The sequence below is a fragment of the Raphanus sativus genome, chromosome 8 (assembly GCF_000801105.2).
Source record: "Raphanus sativus cultivar WK10039 chromosome 8, ASM80110v3, whole genome shotgun sequence".
NCBI lineage: Eukaryota > Viridiplantae > Streptophyta > Magnoliopsida > Brassicales > Brassicaceae > Raphanus > Raphanus sativus.
This window is the reverse complement of record NC_079518.1, coordinates 24,851,236-24,877,047: the sequence shown is the minus strand read 5'-3', so window position 1 is coordinate 24,877,047 and position 25,812 is coordinate 24,851,236. Positions and strand designations below refer to the sequence as shown.

General features: G+C 35.7%; 5 protein-coding genes and 1 pseudogene across 10 annotated transcripts; 5 read left to right on the top strand and 1 right to left on the bottom strand.

Moving 5' to 3' along the window:
* Window positions 1-340: 340 nt before the first annotated feature.
* On the top strand, window positions 341-1,643 carry LOC108822166 (zinc transporter 11). Its single transcript, XM_018595189.2, has 2 exons — window positions 341-939; window positions 1,024-1,643. Exons 1-2 carry the CDS (start codon window positions 459-461, stop codon window positions 1,521-1,523), a joined length of 981 nt encoding a protein of 326 aa, XP_018450691.2. The 5' UTR covers window positions 341-458; the 3' UTR covers window positions 1,524-1,643.
* A 28-nt stretch (window positions 1,644-1,671) lies between these two features.
* LOC108822162 (uncharacterized) lies at window positions 1,672-6,388 on the bottom strand. The gene is made up of 18 exons (XM_018595186.2): window positions 6,061-6,388; window positions 5,773-5,972; window positions 5,574-5,678; window positions 5,403-5,477; window positions 5,090-5,237; window positions 4,868-4,950; window positions 4,570-4,625; window positions 4,348-4,484; window positions 4,156-4,246; window positions 3,996-4,061; window positions 3,686-3,908; window positions 3,459-3,560; window positions 2,935-3,020; window positions 2,745-2,867; window positions 2,543-2,612; window positions 2,357-2,448; window positions 2,093-2,197; window positions 1,672-1,982 (listed from the first exon to the last, which is right to left on the bottom strand). The coding sequence occupies exons 1-18, from the start codon at window positions 6,366-6,368 to the stop codon at window positions 1,854-1,856; spliced, it is 2,199 nt and encodes a 732-aa protein (XP_018450688.2). The 5' UTR covers window positions 6,369-6,388; the 3' UTR covers window positions 1,672-1,853.
* A 4,696-nt stretch (window positions 6,389-11,084) lies between these two features.
* LOC108820473 (uncharacterized) lies at window positions 11,085-13,080 on the top strand (annotated as a pseudogene).
* A 1,625-nt stretch (window positions 13,081-14,705) lies between these two features.
* On the top strand, window positions 14,706-18,047 carry LOC108819558 (uncharacterized). Of its 3 annotated transcripts, none has more exons than XR_001944265.2 (5): window positions 14,706-14,952; window positions 15,103-15,298; window positions 15,481-16,134; window positions 16,220-16,549; window positions 16,660-18,047. XR_001944265.2 is itself a non-coding variant. In XM_018592617.2 (4 exons), the coding sequence occupies exons 1-4, from the start codon at window positions 14,795-14,797 to the stop codon at window positions 16,409-16,411; spliced, it is 1,200 nt and encodes a 399-aa protein (XP_018448119.1). In that variant the 5' UTR covers window positions 14,706-14,794; the 3' UTR covers window positions 16,412-17,007. The 3 variants fall into 3 exon arrangements, 1 of the variants encoding a protein (XP_018448119.1); XR_001944264.2 differs by having other exon boundaries at window positions 16,220-16,577; XM_018592617.2 differs by having other exon boundaries at window positions 16,220-17,007.
* A 3,520-nt stretch (window positions 18,048-21,567) lies between these two features.
* On the top strand, window positions 21,568-22,835 carry LOC108822823 (serine acetyltransferase 1, chloroplastic). Its single transcript, XM_018596000.2, has one exon. It carries the CDS (start codon window positions 21,778-21,780, stop codon window positions 22,756-22,758), a length of 981 nt encoding a protein of 326 aa, XP_018451502.1. The 5' UTR covers window positions 21,568-21,777; the 3' UTR covers window positions 22,759-22,835.
* Window positions 22,836-22,969: 134 nt separating this feature from the next.
* LOC108822822 (DNA-dependent metalloprotease WSS1) lies at window positions 22,970-25,675 on the top strand. Of its 4 annotated transcripts, none has more exons than XR_001944982.2 (6): window positions 22,972-23,293; window positions 23,458-23,653; window positions 23,841-24,476; window positions 24,587-24,893; window positions 24,969-25,068; window positions 25,196-25,675. XR_001944982.2 is itself a non-coding variant. In XM_018595999.2 (5 exons), exons 1-5 carry the CDS (start codon window positions 23,133-23,135, stop codon window positions 24,779-24,781), a joined length of 1,116 nt encoding a protein of 371 aa, XP_018451501.1. In that variant the 5' UTR covers window positions 22,970-23,132; the 3' UTR covers window positions 24,782-24,910. The 4 variants fall into 4 exon arrangements, 2 of the variants coding, with proteins under 2 accessions (XP_018451501.1, XP_018451500.1); XR_001944981.2 differs by having other exon boundaries at window positions 24,958-25,068; XM_018595999.2 differs by lacking the exons at window positions 24,969-25,068; window positions 25,196-25,675 and having other exon boundaries at window positions 22,970-23,293; window positions 23,841-24,345; window positions 24,418-24,476; window positions 24,587-24,910.
* The last annotated feature ends 137 nt before the right edge of the window (window positions 25,676-25,812 follow it).

Genomic DNA, 25,812 nt, shown 5'->3' with positions numbered 1-25,812 from the left:
CTTAAGGTGCAGTGTGAGGTACAGTTAGGTCAGTCAACCACTCCACGGGGGTTTACTATTATTATGAACCACGTCCAAAGAGGGTCACAATTCTAAACAACCAGTGACAATGATCCTTCACCTGTAACATCCTTTCCATTGTCTAGTAGCAAATTAACCAACAAGTAAGAACCACATAAATAATTATTGTACTACAAAACAGAGTCTTTAACCTAATGGGGTGGTTTTTCTATATATGAACACATCCAAAGAGGGTCCCAAGCGTAACGACCAATTACAAAGATCCTTCACTCACCTGTTGTCAATAGTTGTCAAACTAACCAAGAACCACATATAATTGTTGTACTACAAAACTGATTTTTCTTTATTGTACGACTCCTTAAAACTCACCCCACTCATATATTACGCTGACATATCTCCTAACTCGGAGGAATCACAGACACACAAAACAGTTCCACATGTCTCGTCGTCCTCTTGTCTTCTTCTTCTTCTTCCTCTTTCTTGTCTTGGTCGTCCCTTGTCTGTCCCATGGAGGCGGAGGAGACCACGACGACGACGATGCTCCGCACGCCAAGAGTACCGATCTCAAATCAAAATCTTTAATCTCTGTCAAAATAGCGTGTCTTGTCATCATCTTTGTGCTCACGTTCATCAGCGGCGTATCTCCTTATTTCCTGAAATGGAGCCAAGGGTTTCTGGTCCTGGGAACACAGTTCGCAGGAGGAGTGTTTCTCGCGACGGCCCTGATGCATTTCTTGCCAGACGCCGACGAGACGTTTCGGGATTTGCTGACCAAGGAAGGAGAGTCGGAGCCGTCTCCGGCTTACCCATTCGCGTTCATGTTGGCCTGTGCTGGTTATATGCTGACCATGCTCGCTGATTCCGTCATCGCTCATGTCTACTCCAAGACCCCATCCAAAGACGTCGAGGAGCTTCAAGGTACCAACCAAAGAAGATTCTGTTTTTCTGAAAACTCAATCAAGAACTATGCTGAAAGTTTGTTTTTTTTTTTTTCCGTTTCAGGAGAAGAGAAACCGAACCAGGGTTCAGGTATAGGAGATAGCATTCTACTGATCGTAGCTCTGTGTTTCCACTCTGTATTCGAAGGGATAGCCATAGGGATCTCAGAGAGTAAAGCAGATGCGTGGAGAGCTCTATGGACAATAACACTCCACAAGATATTCGCAGCGATAGCAATGGGGATAGCTCTTCTCCGTATGATCCCTGATCGTCCTCTCTTCTCCACCATCATCTATTCTTTCGCATTCGCCATCTCGAGCCCGATAGGAGTTGGGATCGGAATAGTGATAGACGCGACGACGCAAGGGACGGTGGCGGATTGGATATTCGCAGTGTCTATGAGCTTGGCGTGTGGGGTGTTCGTTTACGTGTCAGTGAATCATTTGTTGGCTAAAGGGTATATTCCGAACAAAAAGGTTAATGTGGATCAGCCTAGCTTTAAGTTTTTGGCTGTTTTGTCTGGAGTTGTTGTCATCGCCATTGTTATGATTTGGGACACTTGAATTGTCTACTCAAAAACTACTACGGATTTTAGAATTACAAAATTGTTTTTTTTTTTTTTTTTAAATTGTGAGAAAACAAAAGGTAATTTGATACTACCAGACATTGATTTTGGATGATTATGTATGGAACAGTCCAGGTTGTGTAGAATCAAGTGAACACTAATCGATAGAACGGTTTCCCAAAACATAACAAACTCATTCTCTAGATTGAACAGACACTGTATTATAAAGAGATGGTCAACAACCCCACCATGTATTGTACAAAACAAAACAAAGCAAGAGATAAACTCTTATTGTGTTTGAGACTAAAATGTGAACAAAAACACAGACCTAAACATCACTGGAAGTGTCGAAGTTGTCAATTTTCAGAGGAGTGATCTCATCTGCAACTTGGAACCCTCCCACGACTCGTGCAAAGAATACCATTTGTTGCTCCAGTGTGTATTTGATGTTCTCTGCCTGTTAACCCAATTATAAAGTATGCTTTTGCATTATTATTACTATGACAATATCTTTTTAAGACTACTCAGTCATTGTAAATGCAAAAAGTGATCAAAGAAGCTGTTTACCTTACGAAAACCGTGTTGTTCTCCTTCGTACTCGACAAGGGCAACAGGCAGACCTTTTTCCTTTAGTGCTTGATAGATTTTACGAGATTGATCCGGGGTTACAACCTGCCAACACACATTCAGCATTTCAATACAGATGGTATCCCTAAATATATAAGCAAGATTCAAGGGCATGTGTTTAGCAAAATGTAGAGCAAAATCCAGAAAATGATGAACGAGTGATGAAAAGAAATACAAGAAGCAAAGAGTGGCAAATTCATAAACCTTGTCTTCCAATCCTTGGAAAAGGATGATGGGGCAAGAGAACCTATCGACGAAGTTGATTGGTGACCTCTCATAGAAATCCTTTTCTTCTCCTACATTTGCGTACGTACTAGAGAATTATGGCAGCTGCTCCAAAACAAAATAAATGCAAATATAAATGAGAGCTCTTCGAGGCATTTGACTCACCAACAAGATTGTCGATATAGCGGGATTCAAACTTATGACCTTCTTCTTTCAGCATTTTTAAGTCAGCCACCTGCATTAAAAAGAAGCCAAAGCAAAATATGAATTATCTACCTGCTCATAATGTCTTCAAGCACCACTCACCATCTATTTGAAGAGACAAGTGTATAATTACTGGTACCGTACTATAATACAGTGTACTCACCCCGTATAGAGACGCTCCAGCCTTGAAGACATCTCTGAATGCCAATGCTGCAAGAGTTGTGTAACCTCCTGCAGAACCTCCAGATATACAGAGCCGCTTATCATCTGCCTTTCCAGAAGATACCTGCCAAAAACCAAACATGTCTTCGAATTTTTGTTTCAACATAAAAATAGGCAAAGAAAATGCATACCAAGTACTTAGCACATCCACAACAGTCATCCACATCAACAATCCCCCACCTCCGTAACAACCGCTCCCGATACTCTCGACCATAACCTTCAAAATATATGTAAAATTTTGTCACGATAGACCAACGTTTGTATGCAGACATGCTGAGAATGGGACACTGAAAACAGGATGTCTCAAGACAATCATCTTTGACAAGAATACGATAAGAGTTTCATCGGAATACACCAGCATATGTATGTATTAGTGAATTGGATCAACAGAAAAAAGAGAGGGGTGGATTTGGGGGAGAGTGTTGAGTGATATGGGAATTGGCTTGGGACCTTGCGAGGTTTTGGAGAATTTCTGGGTTCTCTAACAACAAAACCTATGTTGTTCTTGGTTCTGTCTCATTATCCTCTTGGATTTTGGTCAACGATTCCTCATTGTAATAGTGATAATAAAACAGGTAATGATTCCTATTCTTCACGACACAGAGTATGATTCTAGCGGAATATAAAGAAAAATTGATACAACTGTAGTGCAAACCTGTGCTTCCACCATAATTGACATCAACAAATGCCCACCCTCGACTTGTCCAGTACTGGATACTCAGGTTTAAGGATCCACGTGATTCAGCAGTAGGGCCTCCTGTAGATTCAGATCGTTGAAATTTTTTTTATTAAAGAGGCATGTATAGCTGAATGCAATATTAGGATGAACAAGTTTGAACTAAGCAAGATTAAAAGCCTATGCAAAAGGGTATGTTTGCATACCGTGACTCTTCACTAGCAATGGAGGTTTCTCCTCCATGCTAGCATTGTAGAGCGGATTGGTTGGAGGATAAAAGTAAGCATAAGCGTTTTGACCAGGAACCTCTGTTGGGAATTCAATCAAATCTGGCACGCTGAAGAAAGACTTGTACTTTAAAACATCGGGGGAAGAAGACCAAACAATCTCAGAACTGAGTGCTTTCATCTTATGCTGATCCAGTGTTACCTGTTAACAGAAGAAACTATAAATCTACAGCTATCATCAGACACAATATATCCTCAATTAAAACCTACACTGTGAATCATTTTTTACCTTGGCAACTGATGGTGGAAGAACTGCTGATGATCCCTCAACATAAAGGCATTGATTACCCAATGTCTGAAAATGGGAGCACAATTTTTCGTTACTTTTGGATTCAATTGGGAATCGAAGGCACAAACTTGAAAAAGGAAAAAAGAAAAGGATATATTACAATGTTATCATAATCAGTTAAAGGAATATCAAGAAGAGAACATGAACCCTTCGAATCATCCAAAATGCCAAGATATGACTTTCCTTTCTGCCTGCATTCAGGAGCAATAAACTGTTACCAAACAGAAGCACAATTTTTCGATCGCAAATCTAACATGGAATATCAAAGAAATTTAGGTTTGCTCGGTATTACCTGTAGCTACATGCAATTATGTTCTTCTCTTCAGAGCACTCGATTATTTCGTAGGAGTTTGTACCGAAAACCCATAAGGGTTTTGCAAACTCACCATCTAGAGGATATACTGAAACAGCCTCATTGGTACTTTCAATCTGTGACAAAAATTTCATGTATTGATCAAAGGCAGACTAGAAAACTAAACGTAACCAGAAGTGGCAAATGGAAAAGTTTTTTTACCCATTTATGTATATTCCAAAATCCGTTCTTTCTGTCAGATACAAAAAAGAGTTCACCTGCATAATAAAGTCAAAGAGCCTCACATCACATGCATGAAAGTTGCCGATCAACTTTTGCTCAATAGAAGTCACAATCTTTGTTAATTGGTAAGAAGAAGAAAGATGATTGCAACGAGTGAAAAGGACAAGAGAGCGGAGGAAAAAGAATTTCATTTTAATGTCAAAGACCCTAGTTTAGCCTAAAACTTATGAGAAACGAATGGAAATCGTTCGTAGATCATTTTCTTCATAACAAATACCTCTTGACGACCACTTGGGCTCAGTGGGAGATTCCACATAGTCGGGATCACAACCAGCAACACATACTCGTTTATCAATAATTCTGCAAAAAGGTATAGCTCTTTGATTAATAATACAACGCAAGTGTAAAGGAAAACAAAAAAGACCTATAAAAGCATGATCATCGGTATTAAGAATTTTTAAAGTAATCCATATGCAGTGGATATAGAAGATGCTCTCACCCGGACTCAGATATATACCCAACCCAGAGCTGTGCTTTATCCCAAGGCATATTAGGGTGACTCCATTCAATCCATGCTAATCGCTCAGACTTGGGGTCCAATCGTGGAAAAGCATAAAAATCATTGCCACTCACAAGAACTTTTGGTTCTGGATCACAAAGAAATACATTCAAGTGTCAACGATCAGATGTATAACCAAAAAAGAAAAAAAAAGAAGTTGGAAACATAAACAGCATGCCATTCCCACATGAACTATCTTTATATCAGTGCAAGTAATAATTACTTCAAATCCACTACTAAAAAGGTTGGATACCTTCAAGTGTGTCTCCACCACTTAGATTGACCTCCACAATGGTTGTAATGGGGTTTGATCTGTCCTGGCGACCATCTACAAAAGTCCAGCCAAGCCAATCAGAGCAGAGTTATAAATCATCACATGGAAAATAGACAAACTTAAGCATTAGAGGGAGACGAACGAACGAACCTTCCCTAACAGTAACGAAGCGGTTAAAGCGGGAATCAAAGACACCATCAGCATAAGTAACAGCAGGTGAACCATAATCAGGGGTGATTGGCTTGGGAGATGAATCTGAAAGAAAAGTAGAACAAACATTGAGAAACTTGCCAAGCTAGCTAGCTAACTGAGAAGAGAGGTTGTTGTTATATCTATCAATCATAATCACCTTTGTGACCAAAGTGTTGCTTGTAAAGACGCTGATCTTTGTAATTGGAGAAAACAACAAGTTGATCGTGTGATGAAGAAGAAGAAAGCCGGAAAGCACCACCTCCATACTCTTGAGTTAAAGTCCTCACTCCAAACTCTTTTGGTGTTATATCAATTCCTCCTTCTTTTTCTCCTCCTTCCACCACCAATACTCCTCTCCTTCATTTTCAAATCATCAAATTAGGGTTTATCAGTTTTTTTTTTCTTTTCTAAAATCTGAAATCAATCAAGTAGGAAAATAAGATACCCTGATTCATTGGGGCGAGACTCGAGCCAGATGAGACGGCCCCGGGAATCGACGGCGGTTCCGCCGAGACGCTTTGAAGCGCCGGAAACGACGTCGGCGGTGATCGGAGACTTCCAGGAACCATAAGGAGCCGTGATTTTCTCTTCAAGAGGAGACTCGGAAGACGACATGGATGCGAAAGAGGAGCGAGATGGTTTGAAGGAGAAGAGACTGAATCTAATATTGATGGAAGAAGAAGATGGATTAAGGAAGAGATGGCGAGCGTTAGTGGAGAAGGAAGAAGAAGGAAAACGAGTGAGTAGTGCCATTTACTTACTCTTATCATCAAACAGAGAGCCACGTGCTCTGCATACGCCTCCGAGGGGCTTGGTTTGTGATGGGCTTGTAATGGGCCTCATTTGTCTCTACATTAATAATGGTGCCGTTTAAGCCTACTGCATTTTTTTCCCAGTTTTGTCCAATCCAATTTCGATCCCGGATTTTTCAAAATCAGCCATATGTACTTACGGGGGTGTATTCAACCGAGAGTTTCAGGTGATTTGTATTAAAATGGCAAATCCACTGTTATTCAAACATGAATTTTAAAAACTCATTTAAAATCCACTGTTATTAAACTTGACATTTCGTAAAGTACTCTAAAATCCATTGTTATTGAAAATATTTTAAGTTGTGAGATTTTAAAGTTTTGAAGTGATTTTAGAGTGTTTGGGTGGAGTTTCTTAGTTAAAAAAAAATAAAACTCAAATCCCATTTTTTTAGGTGATATTCTAGAGTAGTTTAACAAAAATCACCTAAATCTCTGCAACCTATTAAAATCATCTGAAACTCCATTAAAAACCAAATCACATCAAATGTTAAATTGAATACATCCTCCTTAGATTTAGATTAGATTAATTAGGGTGTTTCCTGTGGACATGAATGCCAATCAATACTATTAAAACAGATTATTGATATAGGTATAGTCCAACTATTTTAATATAATTACTAAAGTTTTTTATTAATTATTTAAGAAAAATATTATAAAAATAAAAATACAATATAACTAAAACACACAAATATAAAAATTAAAATTTTCAAAAAATATAATACAAAAAGAATATATCCGTTGCAAGTCTAGTCAATACTACTAAAATAAAAAACATGACTTATTGATGTAGGTGTTGTCCAGTTATTTTAATGTAATTATTAAAATCTCTTATTAATCATTTAAAAATATTATACAAATAAAAACAAAAATATAATTAGAAATACAAATATAAAAATTAAATTTTTTAAAAATGTAAAACAAAGAAAATATATCTGCCTTTTAAGAGCGGGTCAGAATCTAGTTTTCTCTTAAATAAAAACATATTATTAAAATTCAACATTAAAAAGATTCTAAAATATATTTTGATATATCGTCTTGAGAATATGTAAATAATGTGTTACAGTAAAATAATAAAAATTTAATAAATTTACTTTCTGTAAATTTCTAGCTTCAATTTAAAAGGCTAAGGATATTAATTCTAACCTATATAAGTTTCAAAATCATAAAACTTAAAATTATTTAACATATTATTATTTTGTAAATGAAACATATATGACTAAGTTTGAAATAGTTTTCAATGCAAAATCTAAAAAAAAATATATTACAATTAGTTGTACTTTCAAATTTTCAAACATAATGAAATATATAAAGTCTAATCTACACTATTATTTGCGAAGTAAATTTTCGCAACGGAGCTCCCACGTTAAAAGTTAGAGCGGTTAATATCGATATTACCCTTAATGAATAATTTATATAATTAATTATAAATCTATGTTTTGTATAATACACAGAATAAAGTAACCATACGTTAATGTTAATGGATCATTATAATTTAGGTGGATTTATACTATTAGCTTATTGAGACAAAATTATCTATATATTTAAAATAGTGTATAGTTATCAACATGATTATTTAGTACAAGTTCCTTTTGATTATATGATTTAGGGGATTATATGATTTAGGGGATTTTGATGTAAGTTTTGTTTTTATCATTATTTGTTAATATCCTTAATTTCATTGGATTTATCTTTCTAAATAAACCAAACCATTTAACCAAGGCTATATATATATATATATATCTACACATAAATTCCTATGTTCTGAGAAGCTCAAAAACAAATTTTCTAATATCTAAATAAGCTTCTTTTTACTTCGTGCAAACATAATATCCTTAATTTCATTGGATTTATCTTTCTAAATAAACCAAACCATTTAACCAAGGCTATATATATATCTACACATAAATTCCTATGTTCTCAGAAGCTCAAAAACAAATTTTCTAATATCTAAATAAGCTTCTTTTTACTTCGTGCAAACAATGTCATATCTAAGTAGAAAGTCAGTTACTTTAGTCTTTATTGATGATATTAAACTAGGGAACAATATATACAAATTAAGGGTTCATGTTATAAAATTGTGGAAGCTATGGAGATAAAAAAGAGTTGTCTCCATTGAGATGGTTCTCGAAGATGCAACTGTGAGTTACAATATTGTTTTGATGATTTTTGTTTTAAGTTGATGTAAGATTATCTAACCTTTTCAATTGTTGGGAACAAGGATACATGCATCCATTGATGAGGATTTGATACAAATATATGAAGCAAATGTGTCTGAGGGTGTTGCCATTTTTATAAGCAAATTTTCACTTGTGAATTATGCAACAGAGTATAGAACAAATTATTTTCCGTACAAGTTGACGTTTTATCGAACGACAAACGTTGCTCCATGTGATGATTGTCCTTCTTACTTGCCAAACAAATATCTGAAGACTTTCACAGAGATTCATTCTGGGATTTTCAAGAATGATGTTTTGATTGGTTAGTAACTTTTTAATTAGCATATGTATATTTAACAAAGATGATTAATTAATTTTTTTTTTGACATGACTTATTTCTTAATTTAAAAAAAATATATACATATTTTCTGGTTCAGATGTTATTGGTCGGATTGTTCACGTTGGTGCTTTTACTGAAGTTTATGCTAAAGGGAAACAAACTAACAAATTCAATGTTATTCTCCGGGATGAAACGTAAGTGGCTTGAATTTTATATTTCAGTTTTTATTAATGTCCTCATTCTATTACTTTGATTTGGTTTGTTTGCTCTTTTTGTAGTACTTCAAATTTGACTTGCACTCTTTGGGGTGATTATGGAAAACACGTTATAAACTATGTTGAAGAAAATAACAACTCAATTATTGTTTGTGTTGTGCGTTTTGCATATGTTTATTATAATATTATAATATTTATTATAAATCTTTTACAAGAACAAATATTATTATAAATATTATTTGAGTGACAATATAAATAAAAAATCAGCGAGGACATTGATAATGACATGTGCATACAACTTTTCCTTTGTTGTTGTCTTCGCCATTTGAGCAAGAACCTGCCGCTGTTTTATGCTTTTTGACACATGCGGCTTTACATTTGTTGACATCACATGTTCCACTTTTGTTTTGTAATGTTTCAGTACATTGTTTAACACCTTTTCCTTTCTGAGCAGTTGTCGTTTCTCCTGTATTATAATAGACATAATCTTAGTCTTTAAATTTAAAATTGAATTTTTTTTTGTAAAACATATTCTTAGAGAGTTTTCTGCATATCTAAATAAAAACTGAAATTTTTAATATTTTTTAATCATTGATTATTCTTGGAAAACCATTAAACTCAATATTATAGAATTGAACATATAATCTATGTAGGTATATAAAATAAACAACATCAAATAATTTTAGAATGATTAATATAATATACTAATAAAGCTATAAGTGTAAACACAAACCAAGCAAGAGAATTGTGAGGATAACGAAACCAATAAACCAAGATTTGAAAGCAAGTGTCATCTTAGAAAATAAAACAATGGTGTTTTAAAAATGAAAAAGACATAGAAGTACATTTATAGATGAATTACAAACTAAAACATGTCTAATTTAAGTTATGTACCTTTCCAAACTGCGATATAAAAGGATCTATTTTGACCAAAAATATAATCTCTAGCTTTTTATTTATCTAATGAATTTTTAACTCATTTATATTTAACTCATTGTTTTAATATGTTTTCCCCAATCATTATTCTCATAAAATACTTACTAAGATCTATATTATTTTGCTATACTTTGTAAACTATATAATTAAAAAAGAATTTTAAGTTGATGATATTATTATTTATATGTTATATTATATTATAAATTAATACTTTCAAAAATATAAAGATAATTCTTATATATATTATATTATTATCTGAATATAATATTTTTAGTTTAAAAGTTAAAACGAATTTAAGTTAACAATATTATATTTATATGTTATATTATATTATAAATTAATATTGTCAAAAATAAAAATAAAAAGTAGTTCTTATATATATTGTGTTGTATCTAAAAAGAATTTTTCAATTTTGAAAGTTGAAAACGAATTTTAAGTTAATACTGTAATATTATATTATATTATAAATTAATATTGTCAGAAATAAAAAGATAATTATTATATATTGTATTGTTATCTGAAAAAAATATCTTTTAATTATAGAATTTAAAAATAAAGATATCAAATTTGTATTAATATATTTTCTAAAATATTTCAAGTATGTGAGTGTTTTAAAAATTCTAACACAATTATAAATATTTTTTTTTATCAAATTTTTTGATCATATATAAAATTTTGATGTTTAATTTAGATTTTTAAAAAACATAAATAATAACTTATTATGATGACATTTGAATTAATAAATATACATCAATAAATATTTAAAAGAAAATTATGCCCGCATGTGCGGGCAAACCACCTGGTTTTCAAGTATATATATAGAAAATAAAAATTGTACATATTTTTTATATTTTACTTTTATGAGCATATATATATATATATATCATAAAATATTTATATCTGCAAAAATTGGGGCAAACATGTGTTAGTTGTATGTTATATAAACAAAAATTTACTTTACATTTTTAAAAAAATAATCAAATAGTGTTGAAGTAATGCTGGTTCCAAAAGAATTTGCATTAGTTTGGAGTAGGCCAAGTAAAACTAAACCGGAGGGAGATGTTGCGTCAAGTCTCTCAAAACAAATAAACTGCAAAGTCTTTTTCCACAAGTTTCCATACAAAAGAAGCCAAATTTCCTCGGGGGAAAAAATGACAGAAGAGAGAGAAGCTGCAATGGAGGAATCCTGGAATGAGATGTCGAAAGCCAGAGATTTTCTCATGACAGAAACCTCCAAAGAAGTAGCGGTCGTTATCGACGCACTCTTCAAGAGTAAAGAACGCAGCAAATACAAGACGGCGCGTGCTGTGTACGAATGCTGCGTCGCTAATTTCGCAGATTTCTTAACCCTAAAGCTTCTCAAGGTGTATCGAAGTTGCTCCAGTAGCCTCCTCAGGTTTCGGATGATCTACCTTCTCTCGCAAGCTATCACCGAGTTCAGAAACCGCAACTTCCAGTTCTCTCTCCCGCTACTTCTCCGTGACGTCAAGCCTCTCGTGATTTCTTGCTTGGAGATGAAAGAAAATAGAGAATCTGATATCAAGATCCTCAGTAGAATCGTTTCTTTCGTAGCTTACAATGTTGCTATGTTAGATGATGGAGGATGGGAGGAGCTCAACGATTGCATCCTCGGACTTGCTGATAGCAATCCTTGCAGAGCTTTTCATGTCTTCCTCGATGTGCCTGCAGTCTGCGATGACTTCATCAGCCTACAAGTAATGCAGAAAGTTTTAGATGAAGCCGAGTTGGTGTTGCTTAATCCTGAGAAAGCTGGAGTCCAGGATTGGGTTTTGGCGTTTGAAACTGTTATTAAAGTTGGGGTTCATGTCGTGGATGATTCGGAGATGGAATCGATCTTGATCCAGCTTGTTCTCAGGTCAGCAGAGGCTGTGGTGAAGAAAGGAAAGGGAGAGTTTGTTGATAGAGGGCTCGAAGATCTCAAGACCTTCCTTTCACGAGACGGCACCCTGTGTAAATACAACAAGGACCAAACGCACTTTTGTAGCGGATTTATCTTTCCAGATTGCCTCTTGCCGCCACAAATCTAAAACAGAAAGCAAGAAGGGTGAAGAGTGAGATTTCGAATGTGCTTAGAAAACCCAACATGTATGGCCATGATGATGATGATGATGATGATCACATATCAGGAGGGTTTGAAATTGATTGGTGTAACCATTTGTCCACCTTATCATCCCTTGAAATCTTAAGAATCTTTGCGGAAACAGATCTCGAAGAGAGGTCCAGAGAGTTGGCTATCAGAAGGCTAAACCTCTTGCTCTCTGACCACACTTCGAAGAAGGTGGTGATAGACGTTTCAGTGATGAGACAACTCCAGCCACTCCTCATTTCTTGCCTTAAGGAAGACCAACGACTCTCAGACAGCATGTTCAAAGTCCTAGGTGAAGTGGTGTTCCACGTTGCTAATGAAGTGTTAAGCAACCAAGAAGAAGACAAATGGTTCCATCTATGGGACTATATCATATCACAATGCAGAACACAGTGAAAGCAGTCTATATCTTCCAGTCTCTTACAATGAAGCTTGATGATGTGACTATTTTGATTCAGGTGATTGATAATCTTCTCCCTGAGATCAACACAAGGCTAAGCTCACTGGTAGATAATAGTTGCTGGGTCTTGGCGTTTGTGGGTGCTTTCTGCGCAGCAATTCACTTGGTAGAGGTCACAAGTCATGCTGATTCTTTAAAGGAGATTACGTATAAGATGATAGATTCAGTGAGAGAGCTTGTGGAAAGAGGAATGGAAGTTGGGTTTGTGAGGAGAGCTTTCATAGATTTGGAGAAAGTTGTCAAGAAACAGCTGAAATGGTACAGTACGAGCCACTACAGATTCGTCAAGGATCTGCTTCAGAGGCTCTATGCAATCAAAGCCATGAAAATGGAAAGCAGGATGGTGTTATGGAGAATCAATGTGATCGTGAAGAGGGGAGTGCATGATGATCTTAAATAGATCCCAAAGAGTGAGCTTGACTGGCTTGAGCAAGCCTGAGGAGGAGGCTTAGGAGTTTTTTTGTATATGATTGCATGCAGAGTACAGTATTTTACATTGCAATGTAGTTAAGAATGACACATACGATTGATAAAAATATGGTTATGAATGTAAACAATGTGAAGAAAGAGAGAATCAAATGAATTGGATATTGCACTTGGAAGAAGCCGTAGAGAGGAGCTTAGTTAGGTCATTGGTGAGCGACAAGTAGTTATCTTGCTCCTCTTAAACCTTAACTTTGACCACTTTGATAAACCTCAAATTCTTCAAGAAATGTCTCATCTGATTCAATTCTCCACAACTTCCTTCATACCCATATACCTTCAACACCTTCACCCAACAGGACAATAAACAGCAACTCCTCATCATTTTCCCATGATCGCAAACACATACATCTCCACATAAATTTGTAACCTTGTGTACAAGACCCTGGAAAGGAGGAGAAAAGTTAGAAAAAAAAAATTTTAAGAAAAGATTAGGGTGTTGGTTAAATCATTACTTTGATGGTAAAGAGTCTCCAGGTTTGGAGATTTCCTGAGCAAAAGTGGGCAATACTTGCCAACCACGTTCCTAGTGGCTCTCAAAAGATAGCTTAATGAGGTTGTTGAACTGAGGCATATAATTACAGCAGAAATAAAAGACCTCGAGAGAATCAGGTGACAAGTGAAGGGTCACAACATTGCTTACTCCTTGAATGAGTTTTGTTGCATCCCCCCAGTATTCACCATGCTTTGAAAGTTGATAACCAAATGACAGAGAGGTAATGGAAGTGTGACATGATCATAATACTTCCACAACCGAATATCCAATCTAGCTTCGACAAGAGAATCATCAAACTGAACAAGATAATCTTGTGCGACGTAACTAGAGTAGTCAAGGAACACAAGATTGGGGGTCCTAAAGGCTAAAGATAAAACATGAGTAATCATCTAGATCACAAGAACAGAGCAGATCGGAGCACTTGTTTCAATATTTATTTCGATTTCGGATCGAATCGAAAAATGAAAAATGGATTATTCGTATAGCAGATCGGATCACGAACATCCTTAAATTTTCGGTTCTCTCTATACCCACCCCTACGTGGCTACGTTTTAACTATGGATCTTCCTTGTTTCAATATTTATTTTTAATATGACTTCATGAATTATCTTTTAGCAAGTAACGTTTTGGTAACTTAGTGCTTAGTGTTGGCAACACTGTGTTATCGAGAGAAAGTTGTGCTTAGAGCTTAGTTTTAAGAGACTTAAGTCGTTTTTGTTTTCTTAGGTTAATCTATTATGCATCTCCTTTTTCTAGAGTAACAATAACTTTACTTTCTGAGGATTGAGTTAGTGTTGTGGTTTTGCTATCTATCTTTGTACCGCATCAAGTTACTAGCTGCTGCAGTGCATTGCATCCTTGCTATTTATTTGTGTCGTAGTTTGTGATACAGAGTGTGGAAGATATCTATCAGTTTACCAAGAAAGAGTCAAGCGGGCATTGTGGAAGAATTTACGAAGAGAGACACGTGCTCTGCACATGGCTTACAGAGGCTTGATTTGATATGGGCTTATAATAGGCCCACTTACATGAGCAGTGGTGTTGTGTTTTTGTCCCGCCACCCTCAATGAGACGAGGGTTAGGCTTCGCGTTTGAAATATAAACTTTTTGAGGGTCTTTACTGCTTCTGCTTCATCGGGAAGGTCAGAGATTTGAATCGCAAATCTTAGTTGCGATGAATTTGGGAGATTTGAACAAGGTGTGGGAGATTAAAGCGTTGAAGAAGAAACCAAAGGAAGAAGAAGCGAGGAAGATTCTGGAGAAAGTGGCCAATCAGGTTCAGCCTATTATGACCAGACGCAAATGGCGTGTCAAGCTTCTCTCCGAATTCTGGTAATTTTTTTTATTTAAGAAAGGCGAAAGGCGATGCTTTTCATCATCATCATCTCTCTCTCTCTCTTTCTCTGTTTGATAAAATAATTTTTATTCAAGTAATTTGGGATTTAGGGTTTATTAATGCTTTGTTGATAATTTTCAAAACAGCCCGACAAATCCGAGGCTTTTGGGGGTGAATGTGAATAGGGGGGTTCAAGTGAAACTCAGGCTTCGGAAGGTAAACAATGATGGAGATTTCTTAACCTATCACCAAGTTCTTGACACTATGCTCCACGAGCTTTGCCACAACGTCCATGGTCCTCACAACGCTTCTTTCTATAAGCTTTGGGATGATCTTCGTAAGGTACTTTACGGTTTTTGTAAAGAGTTTTGATCCTAGGATGATGCTCTTTAGTTGAACTATTATTATGAGCTCCTGCTAGCTTTGGTTTAATTGTTCCTTTTCCAGGGGCCTTTTGTACATTACTTCTTACTGCCTGCATTTACCAAATTGTCCTTTAAGTGTTTGTTTGTTTTGTCTCTCAGGAATGTGAGGAGTTGATGTCAAAGGGTATCACAGGGACAGGCCAAGGCTTTGATGTTCCTGGCCAGCGCTTGGGTGGCTCTTCTCGTCAGCCTCTCCTCTCTTCTCTTCGGGCAACAGCAGCTAAAGCAGCAGAGAAAAGAGTGCGTGCGGGCAATCTGTTACCCTCAGGACCTCATCGTCTTGGTGGTGACAGCAGCATCATGTCAGATCTTACCCCAGTCCAGGCTGCTGCAATGGCTGCTGAAAGGCGTTTCCTTGATGACATCTGGTGTGGTTCCCAATCCGCAGAGGCTTTAGATGAGAAAGAGAATGATGGTGACGCATGTGCGGAGCCTGTTTCGGTAAGGGAAACTACTTGTACGAGCTTGAATGCAAGGTCAGTAAAAAGAAGCAGCAGCTGCTCAAATGCTTCCAATTCATCTTCCAGTCACCAGTGGGGATCAGATGTCATTGATTTAACACAGGAAACTTCTTTCGAAAGTAGATGTACTAAAAGAAGTTGCAGCCAAGGCGATCAGGGTCCTTCGTCTTCCTCCAGAGATGAACCGATATCTGGTGTCAAGAAATCATCAGAAACTTCACCATCCACTGCAAACCAAGGCAGAGAAGAAGCTGCAATGTGGGAGTGTGCAGAATGTACCTTATTGAACCCAGTAAGTCTTGAGATTGTTTTTCGAATTGAGACTTCATGCTATCCATTCGGTTAAATTTGTTTTATGTCTTGTTTTCTTGGAGCAGTTGTTTGCTCCAATATGCGAGCTCTGCACTGCAGCAAAGCCAAAGGAAAGGGAGATGAAGCACAAAGTCTGGTCTTGCAAGTTCTGCACGCTTGAAAACGAGGTGAAGATGGAGAAATGCGAGGCTTGTGGTCAGTGGAGATACTCGTATGGACAACCATTGGCGACCCGTGCTCCTAATGTCGGCACTTGAGGGAGTTCTTAATGTTCTACATGGACTTAAAGTCTAATCTTAGCCATTTATTTTTTGTAGCTAAAGAGAGATGACAACAAGTTTCTCCAAGTTCTGTAAACCGAGTCCCAACTTGGTCATGTGGCTGCGTTATGTTGTGTAGGATTACACTTTTTAACTCCATTTGGTACAAAGAGTATTTCTATTTGCAGCAAAACACATAACAAAAATAGACAAGCAGTGTATATAAAAAGTTAAAAACTGGACAGGTTTTGCATTTGGATAACAATTTTTGAGGATTTCTACACAGATAGTCTCTCTGCTCTCGTCCCTTCCATCGTCTATCCATGGTGGTTTCAGTTCCTCTGCGAGGTTTTTATGCTTGAAGGTTTTGAGGACGCTGTCGCTGAGGAATCTAAGGTATGCTCATTCTATTTTGCCAGTCTCAGAATCTCTATTGTTTGCTTTGCAACATGTTTTTTGGTATCATTTGTATCTTTGCCATCCTTCTGTGTTAGATAAAACTGCCTAAACTTCCCAATTCAGCCTGAACTTGAGGTTTTTGTCTTCTGTTTTGAACAATCATGTTGATACCTCTGTGTGTGTGAATTCACGTATCGAGTTCTTCAACTAGTGTAGATGCAGATAAGGTATAAGTTGTACTCTCAGAACAGACTACAATAGCTCAAAATATATATCGAACTTGTCCAAAATATCTTGTCCATTGTGGAATGGATTGCCTGAATTCATTACTATTACTCTTAGAAAAGCTACGTGGTGAAACTTAAAACACTGCTCTTTTCCGTTTGTTTCATGGTGAGGCGGGCCTTTAACTTAGTGTGTTGGTGCGTGTGTTGTGTGGTTTGATCAAAATGTGCATTGCCATACAGCGTTATTCCATGAGAATCTTTAGATGAGAATGGGATTGTTCTGAAGATATTTTGACTAAGTCCTTGTCTGTTAGTTGTTGGTTGCATCTTCTTTTATTTCTTTTTATGTTAGATGTATCTCTTTTACTCGAACTGGACTATGGATTTGGCACATCAGAGACTATGTTTTAAGGATTTCTGTAGAGATTCAATGTCTTTAAAAGGTGATGTTGTCTCAGCTAGCAGATGGCACCAAAGCAACAGATTTGGATCATATTTTAGAGAACTCTAGCCGACTGCTCAAACTAATTTTGCAAATTGATCGTCCTCTGGTGTTGATGTGGAAGGCAAGCTTTGAATATAACAAAATCGTAGTTAATATTGCATTGGTAATACTCATATTTCTCAACACTTAATAATTTATTATGGGGGACAACTGAAAGGAAAGAGTGGGGAGATGATGTTGATTTCTCCTTCCAACTAGATAAGATAAATTACTTACTTAAATCGTTGGTTTACAGAAATGTGGATTACTCAAAGTTTATAAGGTACATTGTTTGTTCCCACAGATATAAACTCATATTCTTGTTACTGCTGTTAACAACAAGAGATATCCTGGAGTATATTCGACATTTCTTCAATGCTCTGTGAGAACCAGACTAAACAGTAATGTAGATATTTTGTGTGTTTCGAGAAACTGAAGAGCCATTTTTATTTCAACGGTTGAACAGAAAACCAAATAATGTATGTGTGGTTGGGAGGAATGAAAATGAAAGATTGGGATGTGATTTTGATTTCTTCTCTCTTGTTTTCTGATGTTAAATTCCAACAAGATAAGATATTTAACTCATCGGTTTACAGAATGTGGATTACACAACCAATATTTTGTCACATTATCCAATGTGTCACAAAGCATCATTCAGACGCAGTTGACAATAATGATAATTTAACGTTTCTCCATACTTTTAAGTTTAATAACCACTCAGTTAAGTTGATTATCCTTACAATTTGGAGTTTCCATTATTTCGTAATTTTATTAATATTAAGTTTTTTGAATTAAAGAAGCATTATCTATTAAAAATCGCAGCATATCTTTTTATAAATGATATTTGTCGTAATAATAGGTATTATTAGTTTGAATATAAATTATTTAGTTGATTAACTTAAGGAAAATAATTAAAAGCATATCTATTCTATTGATTCTCCGGCATGACCAATTAATAATAGTTATGTCCATTAATTATTTTAACATTACATACCTTTAAATATATTAACTGCTTCGAAATATAGGTAACCACCACGTATGTTGTCAATTAATTGGACCCCACCAACCTGTTAACTGTTTCAATAAGTTTTAATTAATCAAAAATAAAACAGCAATTAAATAAAGATGTGTCGATTTATATGTTTCCTAATAATCTTGAACAAAACCAAAAATCTTTCTTCTAAATCTAACTACTTTTTAAATTTTCTACTTTCCAAACTTAAGATATATCGATTTGTGTTCCTAATAAAATGAATCATATCATTTTTCCGGTATATATCCAAATTGTAAATATTTTACACAAACACTAAATTTATCAATTAACAAACTACATGATATTAAAATAGGGTTTAACATGGTTTCAGTGGACTTTTAATAGAAATAAATTTTCGTATAAACTCATTTAGTTTAATAGGTTTTAAATAGGTTATTCGATTAAAAATATTTATTATGTGATTTTATTTAAAGTTAGTGAATACCCCATATATATGTATATATATAACAGAATATATTAAAATTGTTTTTCAAACTTTTTGCAAGATTTTTGGTCGATTTTCGGTGCGGGTTGGTTTAATATTGGTTTTCGAATATAACACTTTAAGAACCGTTCGAGTATATTGGTCAGATCTAATAGAATATGAGACTTTGATTTTCGGGTCTTCTGAGTCGGTTTTTTTTTGGTACAAATATCTTTGACTAATTTTGTTAGTTAACTACGAAGAAAATATAATTTATTGCAAATTTTAGGAATAAAATTTAAAAGTAATTTATAAAATGAATATGACACAAGTGTATAGTTATGCAACTTGACATATTTAACATAGTTATTAAAAATTATCTATTCTATTAAATTAATATTAAACACAAATATGATTAGAAAAAACAAATATGAAACTAAAATTTTCAAAAAAAATTAAAACAAAAGATATATCCGCTTTTTTTAGGGCAGATCAGAATTTATTGGATTTGTTGCTTTGTATATTTGTATGGGTCTTCCAAAAATTAAATTGGATATGATATTTGTTTCCCTAATTGAGTTCAATTATAGACTACTAATATACATTATTATCAAACAATTACTATAATTTGTTAACTTTTTTTAACAATTTTAGAATTAGTTAATTTTTTAATAAAACACGTATTTAAGTTTAGAAATAAAAATAGATTTCCGAAACACATATGATATAAGTAGGGAAAAGTGCATATTCCAACCCGAACAATTTTGATCGTGCCAAATACAACCCGAACAATTGGTTAGTGCAAAATACGACCTGAACTCAATTAAAATTTAAAAATCCTACCTGAACTTCTTGAAACGTGCCTAAATCTATATTGACTCTAACACAAGTTAGTCAACTGTTAACAAGATAAAATGATGTCGACGGAAAAAGTGTTTATTTCGATCCAAACAATTTTGGTGGTGCCAAATACAACCCGAACACATAATCGGTGCCAAATACGACTTGAAATTAATTATAATTAAAAAAAATTACATGTACTTTTTTAAATGTTCATAAATCTACATTGCCTCTAACAAAAATTATTCAATTGTTAATAAGATAAAACGACGTCGTTTTAATATATATATATATATATTTTTAATATATATTCAAAATATGTCTAATATTTTGAACAAGATATCTTAGTGAAAGAAAGATAAAATGCTTCTTAACATTTTTGAACAAAATATAAAAATATATAATAATAAATTTGAAAAAATTTCACTTAAGTTTAATAAATAAAAATAATCTATACAAGAAATAATTATAAATAACTTCAAAATTTAAGTAAATCTAGATCATGTAATTATAAATATTTTATTATTTATATTTTAGTAAGATATAAGTTTATTGAAGATATGATAAGTAAAACACGTTATGTATTTATATAGATCAGAAACAATTATCACCAAATTTTTAAAATTGAATACGATGGAGAAAGAATAGTATTTTATATAATTTCAAACTTTTAATAATATTTAAGTTAATTTTGTCTAATTGTTAATATACCTTTTTAAAAAGGTATCACATCACGAGTTCAAGTCTTGAAATGAACATATATTAATATATATATATATATATACATCAAAACATTGTCGTTTCATCTTGTTAACAATTGACTAACTTATCGGGTAATTTTTTAATTATAATTGAGTTTAGATTGTATTTGGCATCGACTATGTGTTCGGATCATATTTGGCACCATCTAAATTGTTTGGATCGAAATAGATATTTTTTCTCGTATATCAAATCGATGTCATTTTATCTTGTTAACGGTTGACTAACTTTTGTTAAAGTCAACGTAGATTTATGCACATTTTAAAAAATTCGGGTAAGTTTTTAAAATTTTAATTGAGTTCAGGTCGTATTTGGCACTAACCAATTGTTCGGGTTGTATTTGGCACTAACCAAATTGTTCGGATTGTATTTGGCACTAACCAATTGTTCGGGTTGTATTTGGCACGATCAAAATTGCTCGGGTTGGAATAGGCACTTTTCCCGATATAAGTACTTATGAAACATGATTTATTTAATATAGTTACATAAAATTATCTATTCTATTCAATTCATATCATACAAAATATAATTATACAAACACATAAACATAAAAATTATATTGCTTAAAAAAATAAAAACCAAAAAATGCCCGCCCTAAGTACAAAAATATGGTTATACAAACACATAAATATAAAAATTATATTGCTTAAAAAAATAAAAACCAAAAATATACCCGCCCTCTTAGAGCGGATGAGTCTCTAGTTATCTATTAAAAATCGCAGCATATCCTTTTATAAATGATATTTGTCGTAATAATAGGTATTATTAGTCTGAATATAAATTATTTAGTTGATTAACTTAAGAAAAATAATTAAAAGCATATATTAAAAATATATAATGGCAAGAAATTGTAAATATTTCAAAAATTTTAGGAGGTTGATGATATAAAAAAAGTAGGTGGCACAATAAACATGTGAGACTGATCCATCAGTCCATGCATGTGTGAAGAAGATAAACAGATTAATATTACCATGAATCACTAAAAATTACAAAATGCTTCTTCCATAGCATGCGTTGCTTGTCGTTTACACTCCTATATAATATTACTCTTAATTTGACTATTGCACAAATTTGCCCATACAAAAGAAGAAGTAGTGAACATATACCACTCCTATATAAGCTCGATCTGTGTTTATCTTCTTATCACCACACAAACCATTGGCACTCTCTTCCTTTCCTGAAACTAAATATTCAAAAATGGCACCCTGCATCGACACTTCAAGAACCGGCACCGGAAAATCCCTTCTTTGTCAAGACGATGATTCTCGCTTCCATTACATAAACCTCTTCCCACCCGGTAACTTCCCTGGTCGAATATCACGATCGAGAACCCTCCAAACAAGCTCCCTGGTTCCAGATTTTGATCGAGTCGATGTCTGGATTAAGATGCTCGAAGAAGCTAAATCCGACGTCGAGCAAGAACCCATTTTATCAAGCTACTATTACTCTTCCATAACATCGCATCGGTCGTTAGCTTCCGCTCTGGCGAACATTCTCTCCGTAAAGCTAAGCACTTTAACCTTACCAAGCAACACCCTCTTCGAACTGTTCATCAGCGTCTTACAAGAAAGCCCGGAGATCATGGAATCGACGAAGCAAGACCTATTAGCAGCAAAGGAGAGAGACCCAGCATGCTTAAGCTACGTCCACTGCTTCCTAAGCTTCAAAGGCTTTCTCGCTTGCCAAGCTCATCGTATCGCTCACAAGCTCTGGACCCAAGACAGAAAGATCCTCGCTTTACTCATCCAGAACAGAGTATCCGAAGCTTTCGCCGTCGATATCCATCCCGGAGCGAAGATCGGGAAAGGGGTTCTGTTAGACCACGCGACGGCGGTGGTGATCGGAGAGACGGCGGTGGTTGGAGACAACGTTTCGATTCTACACGGGGTGACGCTGGGAGGAACAGGGAAGCAGTGCGGCGATAGGCATCCGAAGATCGGTGACGGAGTCTTGATCGGAGCAGGGACTTGTGTATTGGGGAATATAACAATCGGCGAGGGAGCTAAGGTTGGATCGGGGTCGGTGGTGCTAAAAGACGTGCCGCCGCATACGACGGCGGTTGGAAACCCGGCGAGGTTGATGGGTGGGAAAGAGAATCCGAAAATGCTTGATAAGATACCCGGTTTGAGCATGGACCAGACACAGTACTTAACCGAGTGGTCTGATTATGTCATCTAAAACAGAAGAGTAATTATTGTTGTCTTCTTCATATGTAAATCAAAGTAAAAAAAGATTTGCAAACAAAATTAAACCAACATTTGTGTATTTGGTTAAGGTAGCAAACCAGCAATTAAATAGTTAACCAAGAAATTGAAGAGTTGGCAATACAAGTCGTATTAAAATGGGCCGGAAAGTTTGAAGTTTAACGGGCCCATCTGTGTTCGGCTTTGTCCCGCCACTCTCTGTCTCTATTAAAACAGACCAGAATCCAGATCGCGTTTCAAAAAAAGACCTGTCTTTACTGTTTCCTCTCTCGGGTCTCCTTACATCGAAGATCGGGAAAGTCGCTACTGTCTGGTTTCGTAATCGAGTCTCCTTAGGTTTGTGGGGGGATGATGAATTTGGGAGATTTGAACAAGGTGTGGGAGATTAAAGCGTTGAAGAAGAAACCGAGGGAAGAAGAAGCGAGGAAGATTCTGGAGAAAGTGGCCAATCAGGTTCAGCCCATTATGACCAGACGCAAATGGCGTGTCAAGCTTCTCTCCGAATTCTGGTAAAAATCATCTGTTTCCACTTTAAAAAAAGGCGATGCCTTTCTCTCTGCTATGGCGATTATTTTAATAGAAATATATATATATATATCGTAATTCAAGTATTTGGGATTTTAGGGTTTTTACTAATGCTGCGATTGTGTGTTGTTGATGGATTTTCAAACAGCCCGACAAATCCGAGGCTTTTGGGGGTGAATGTTAATAGGGGGGTTCAAGTGAAATTAAGGCTTCGGAGGGTAAACAATGATGGAGATTTCATATCTTATCACCAAGTTCTTGACACTATGCTCCACGAGCTTTGCCACAACGCCCATGGTCCTCACAATGCTTCTTTCTATAAGCTCTGGGATGAACTTCGTAAGGTACTCATTCTGATCGTTAGGATGTTCTCTTGTTGTATATTATATCATTGTTCACAACTCCTGATAGCTGCCACTGTGGCTTTTTTTATAGATAAAAATCAAAATTGGTTGGAAATTACCAATTGTTTTGCTATTTGTTACTTGCTGCCATTTACATATTTTTCCATGTGTTTGTTTTGTCTCTTAGGAATGTGAGGAGTTGATGTCAAAGGGTATCACAGGGACAGGCCAAGGCTTTGATGTTCCTGGCCAGCGTTTGGGTGGTTTTTCTCGTCAGCCTCCCCTCTCTTCTCTCCGCACAACAGCAGCTAAAGCAGCTGAGAAAAGAGTGCGTTCGGGCAATCTGTTACCCTCAGGACCTCAACGTCTTGGTGGTGACAGCAGCATTATGTCACATCTTACCCCTATCCAGGCTGCTGCTATGGCTGCCGAAAGGCGTTTCCTAGATGACATCTGGTGTGGTTCCCAATCTTCCGCAGAGGCTTTAGATGAGAAAGAGAATGATTGTACGGAACCCGTTTCTGTAAGGGAAACTTGTACGAGCTTGAATGCAAGGTCAGTAAAAAGAAGCAGTAGCTGCTCAAATGCTACTACCAATTCGTCTTCAAGTCACCAGTGGGGATCACATGTCATTGATTTAACAGAGGAAGCTTCTTTCGAAAGTAGATGTACTAAAAGAAGTTGCAACCCAGGTGATCTATGTCCTTCTTCTTCCTCTAGTGATGAACCGCTGATATCATCATCATTGAATGGTTACAGTGCAGACCAAGGCATAGAAGAAACTGCAATGTGGGAGTGTGCAGAATGCACCTTACTGAACCCGGTGAGTCTTGTTAATATTACTTCCTCTCTTAGATTGTATGTTTTCCGAATTGAAACTTCATGCTATCTATTCCTTTAAATTCATTTTTATCTCTTGTTTTCCTGGTGCAGTTGTTGGCTCCGATATGCGAGCTATGCACTGCCGCAAAGCCAAAGGAAAGGGAGATGAAGCACAAAGTCTGGTCTTGCAAATTCTGCACGCTTGAAAACGAGGTGAAGCTGGAGAAATGTGAGGCTTGTGGTCAGTGGAGATACTCGTATGGACAACCACCATTGTCGACTCGTGCTCCTAATGTCGGTACTTGAGGGAGTCTCTAGTGTTCTACAAGGATTCGCTATTTTTATTTTGTAGCCAACGAGCGATGACATGTTATGTAAACCCTAGTCCCATATTTTCTGTGGCTGCATTATCATTAAGGTTTTGAACTCCTCTAATCCATATCTATGTTGTGGCTGCATTATCATTAAGAATTCTTGGCCAGAAACTTCACAGGTTCTTAGAGAACAAGATCCTAATCTTAGCTGCGCTTCTCGGTCTCTCAGCGTTCTTCTCCACGGCAGAGACCTCCATTACCACTCTCTGGCCGTGGAAGGTACACATAACGTTTTACTCCTTACTTAAGTTATTGATTCTTGATATAGGTTGCCATATTGCATCATATCCAGTAAAAAGGGCATCTTCTTATCCTCTTTAACTGTTTTTTTTTTTTGTGTGGACAGATACTACTAGCAGGGAACAGCCAGAAAAGTGAGTGCAGTTGGGTTTGAAAGAGTTAAATGATATGAATAAAGTTTCAGAGGCACGCGATGTTAGGAACATGGTTCCCAAATTCCTACGGAATGGGAGCAGTGAGGAATAGTATGAGGGTAACCAGCATGTCTCTGATGAACATTTAATTCCTGAAAATGAAAGTATGAAAACAGAGTAATGATCATTACTACTCCAGACTCTTTTTTATCAGCTCTATTTTTGGGGTAGTGGCTTTTAACAAAGTTAGCTTATGAAGCATCTCAATCAAGAAACAATAAGAATCAGAACTTTTCTCAACTGCTTCTTATTCATCAAATTTTTTGTATGTCAGCTTACCTTCAACTCCATAAGAAAATTTATATGTAAGCTACATTTGAGGTCATAGTGGATGTAGAGTCTCACAAGATGCAATGAGTAAGCTAAATATAAGTTCCACAAATATTTCCCCATTCACCATATCACCTTCTTTCTTCAAGTGTAAATAACTAGACAAATCCTTTGGGGGGAAAAAGTATATGGACCAGATATATTACCACCATAAGACCAAGCCTTCCAAAAAAAGAAGGATCAAAACTGAAATCTCTAA

Excerpts from the sequence above, each read along its gene's own strand:
- LOC108822166 (XM_018595189.2), top strand. The coding sequence starts at position 459 with ATGTCTCGTCGTCCTCTTGTCTTCTTCTTCTTCTTCCTCTTTCTTGTC. Across the intron at positions 940-1,023 it reads AGACGTCGAGGAGCTTCAAG|GAGAAGAGAAACCGAACCAG; the intron begins GTACCAACCAAA and ends TTTCCGTTTCAG.
- LOC108819558 (XM_018592617.2), top strand. The coding sequence starts at position 14,795 with ATGAATTTGGGAGATTTGAACAAGGTGTGGGAGATTAAAGCGTTGAAG. Across the intron at positions 14,953-15,102 it reads AAGCTTCTCTCCGAATTCTG|CCCGACAAATCCGAGGCTTT; the intron begins GTAATTTTTTTT and ends TTTTCAAAACAG. Across the intron at positions 15,299-15,480 it reads TTTGGGATGATCTTCGTAAG|GAATGTGAGGAGTTGATGTC; the intron begins GTACTTTACGGT and ends TTTGTCTCTCAG.
- LOC108822162 (XM_018595186.2), bottom strand. The coding sequence starts at position 6,368 with ATGGCACTACTCACTCGTTTTCCTTCTTCTTCCTTCTCCACTAACGCT. Across the intron at positions 4,485-4,569 it reads TTTGGAATATACATAAATGG|ATTGAAAGTACCAATGAGGC; the intron begins GTAAAAAAACTT and ends TTTTTGTCACAG. Across the intron at positions 3,909-3,995 it reads TTCCACCATCAGTTGCCAAG|GTAACACTGGATCAGCATAA; the intron begins GTAAAAAATGAT and ends TTCTGTTAACAG.
- LOC108822822 (XM_018595998.2), top strand. The coding sequence starts at position 23,133 with ATGATGAATTTGGGAGATTTGAACAAGGTGTGGGAGATTAAAGCGTTG. Across the intron at positions 23,654-23,840 it reads TCTGGGATGAACTTCGTAAG|GAATGTGAGGAGTTGATGTC; the intron begins GTACTCATTCTG and ends TTTGTCTCTTAG. Across the intron at positions 24,477-24,586 it reads AATGCACCTTACTGAACCCG|TTGTTGGCTCCGATATGCGA; the intron begins GTGAGTCTTGTT and ends TTCCTGGTGCAG.
- LOC108822823 (XM_018596000.2), top strand. The coding sequence starts at position 21,778 with ATGGCACCCTGCATCGACACTTCAAGAACCGGCACCGGAAAATCCCTT.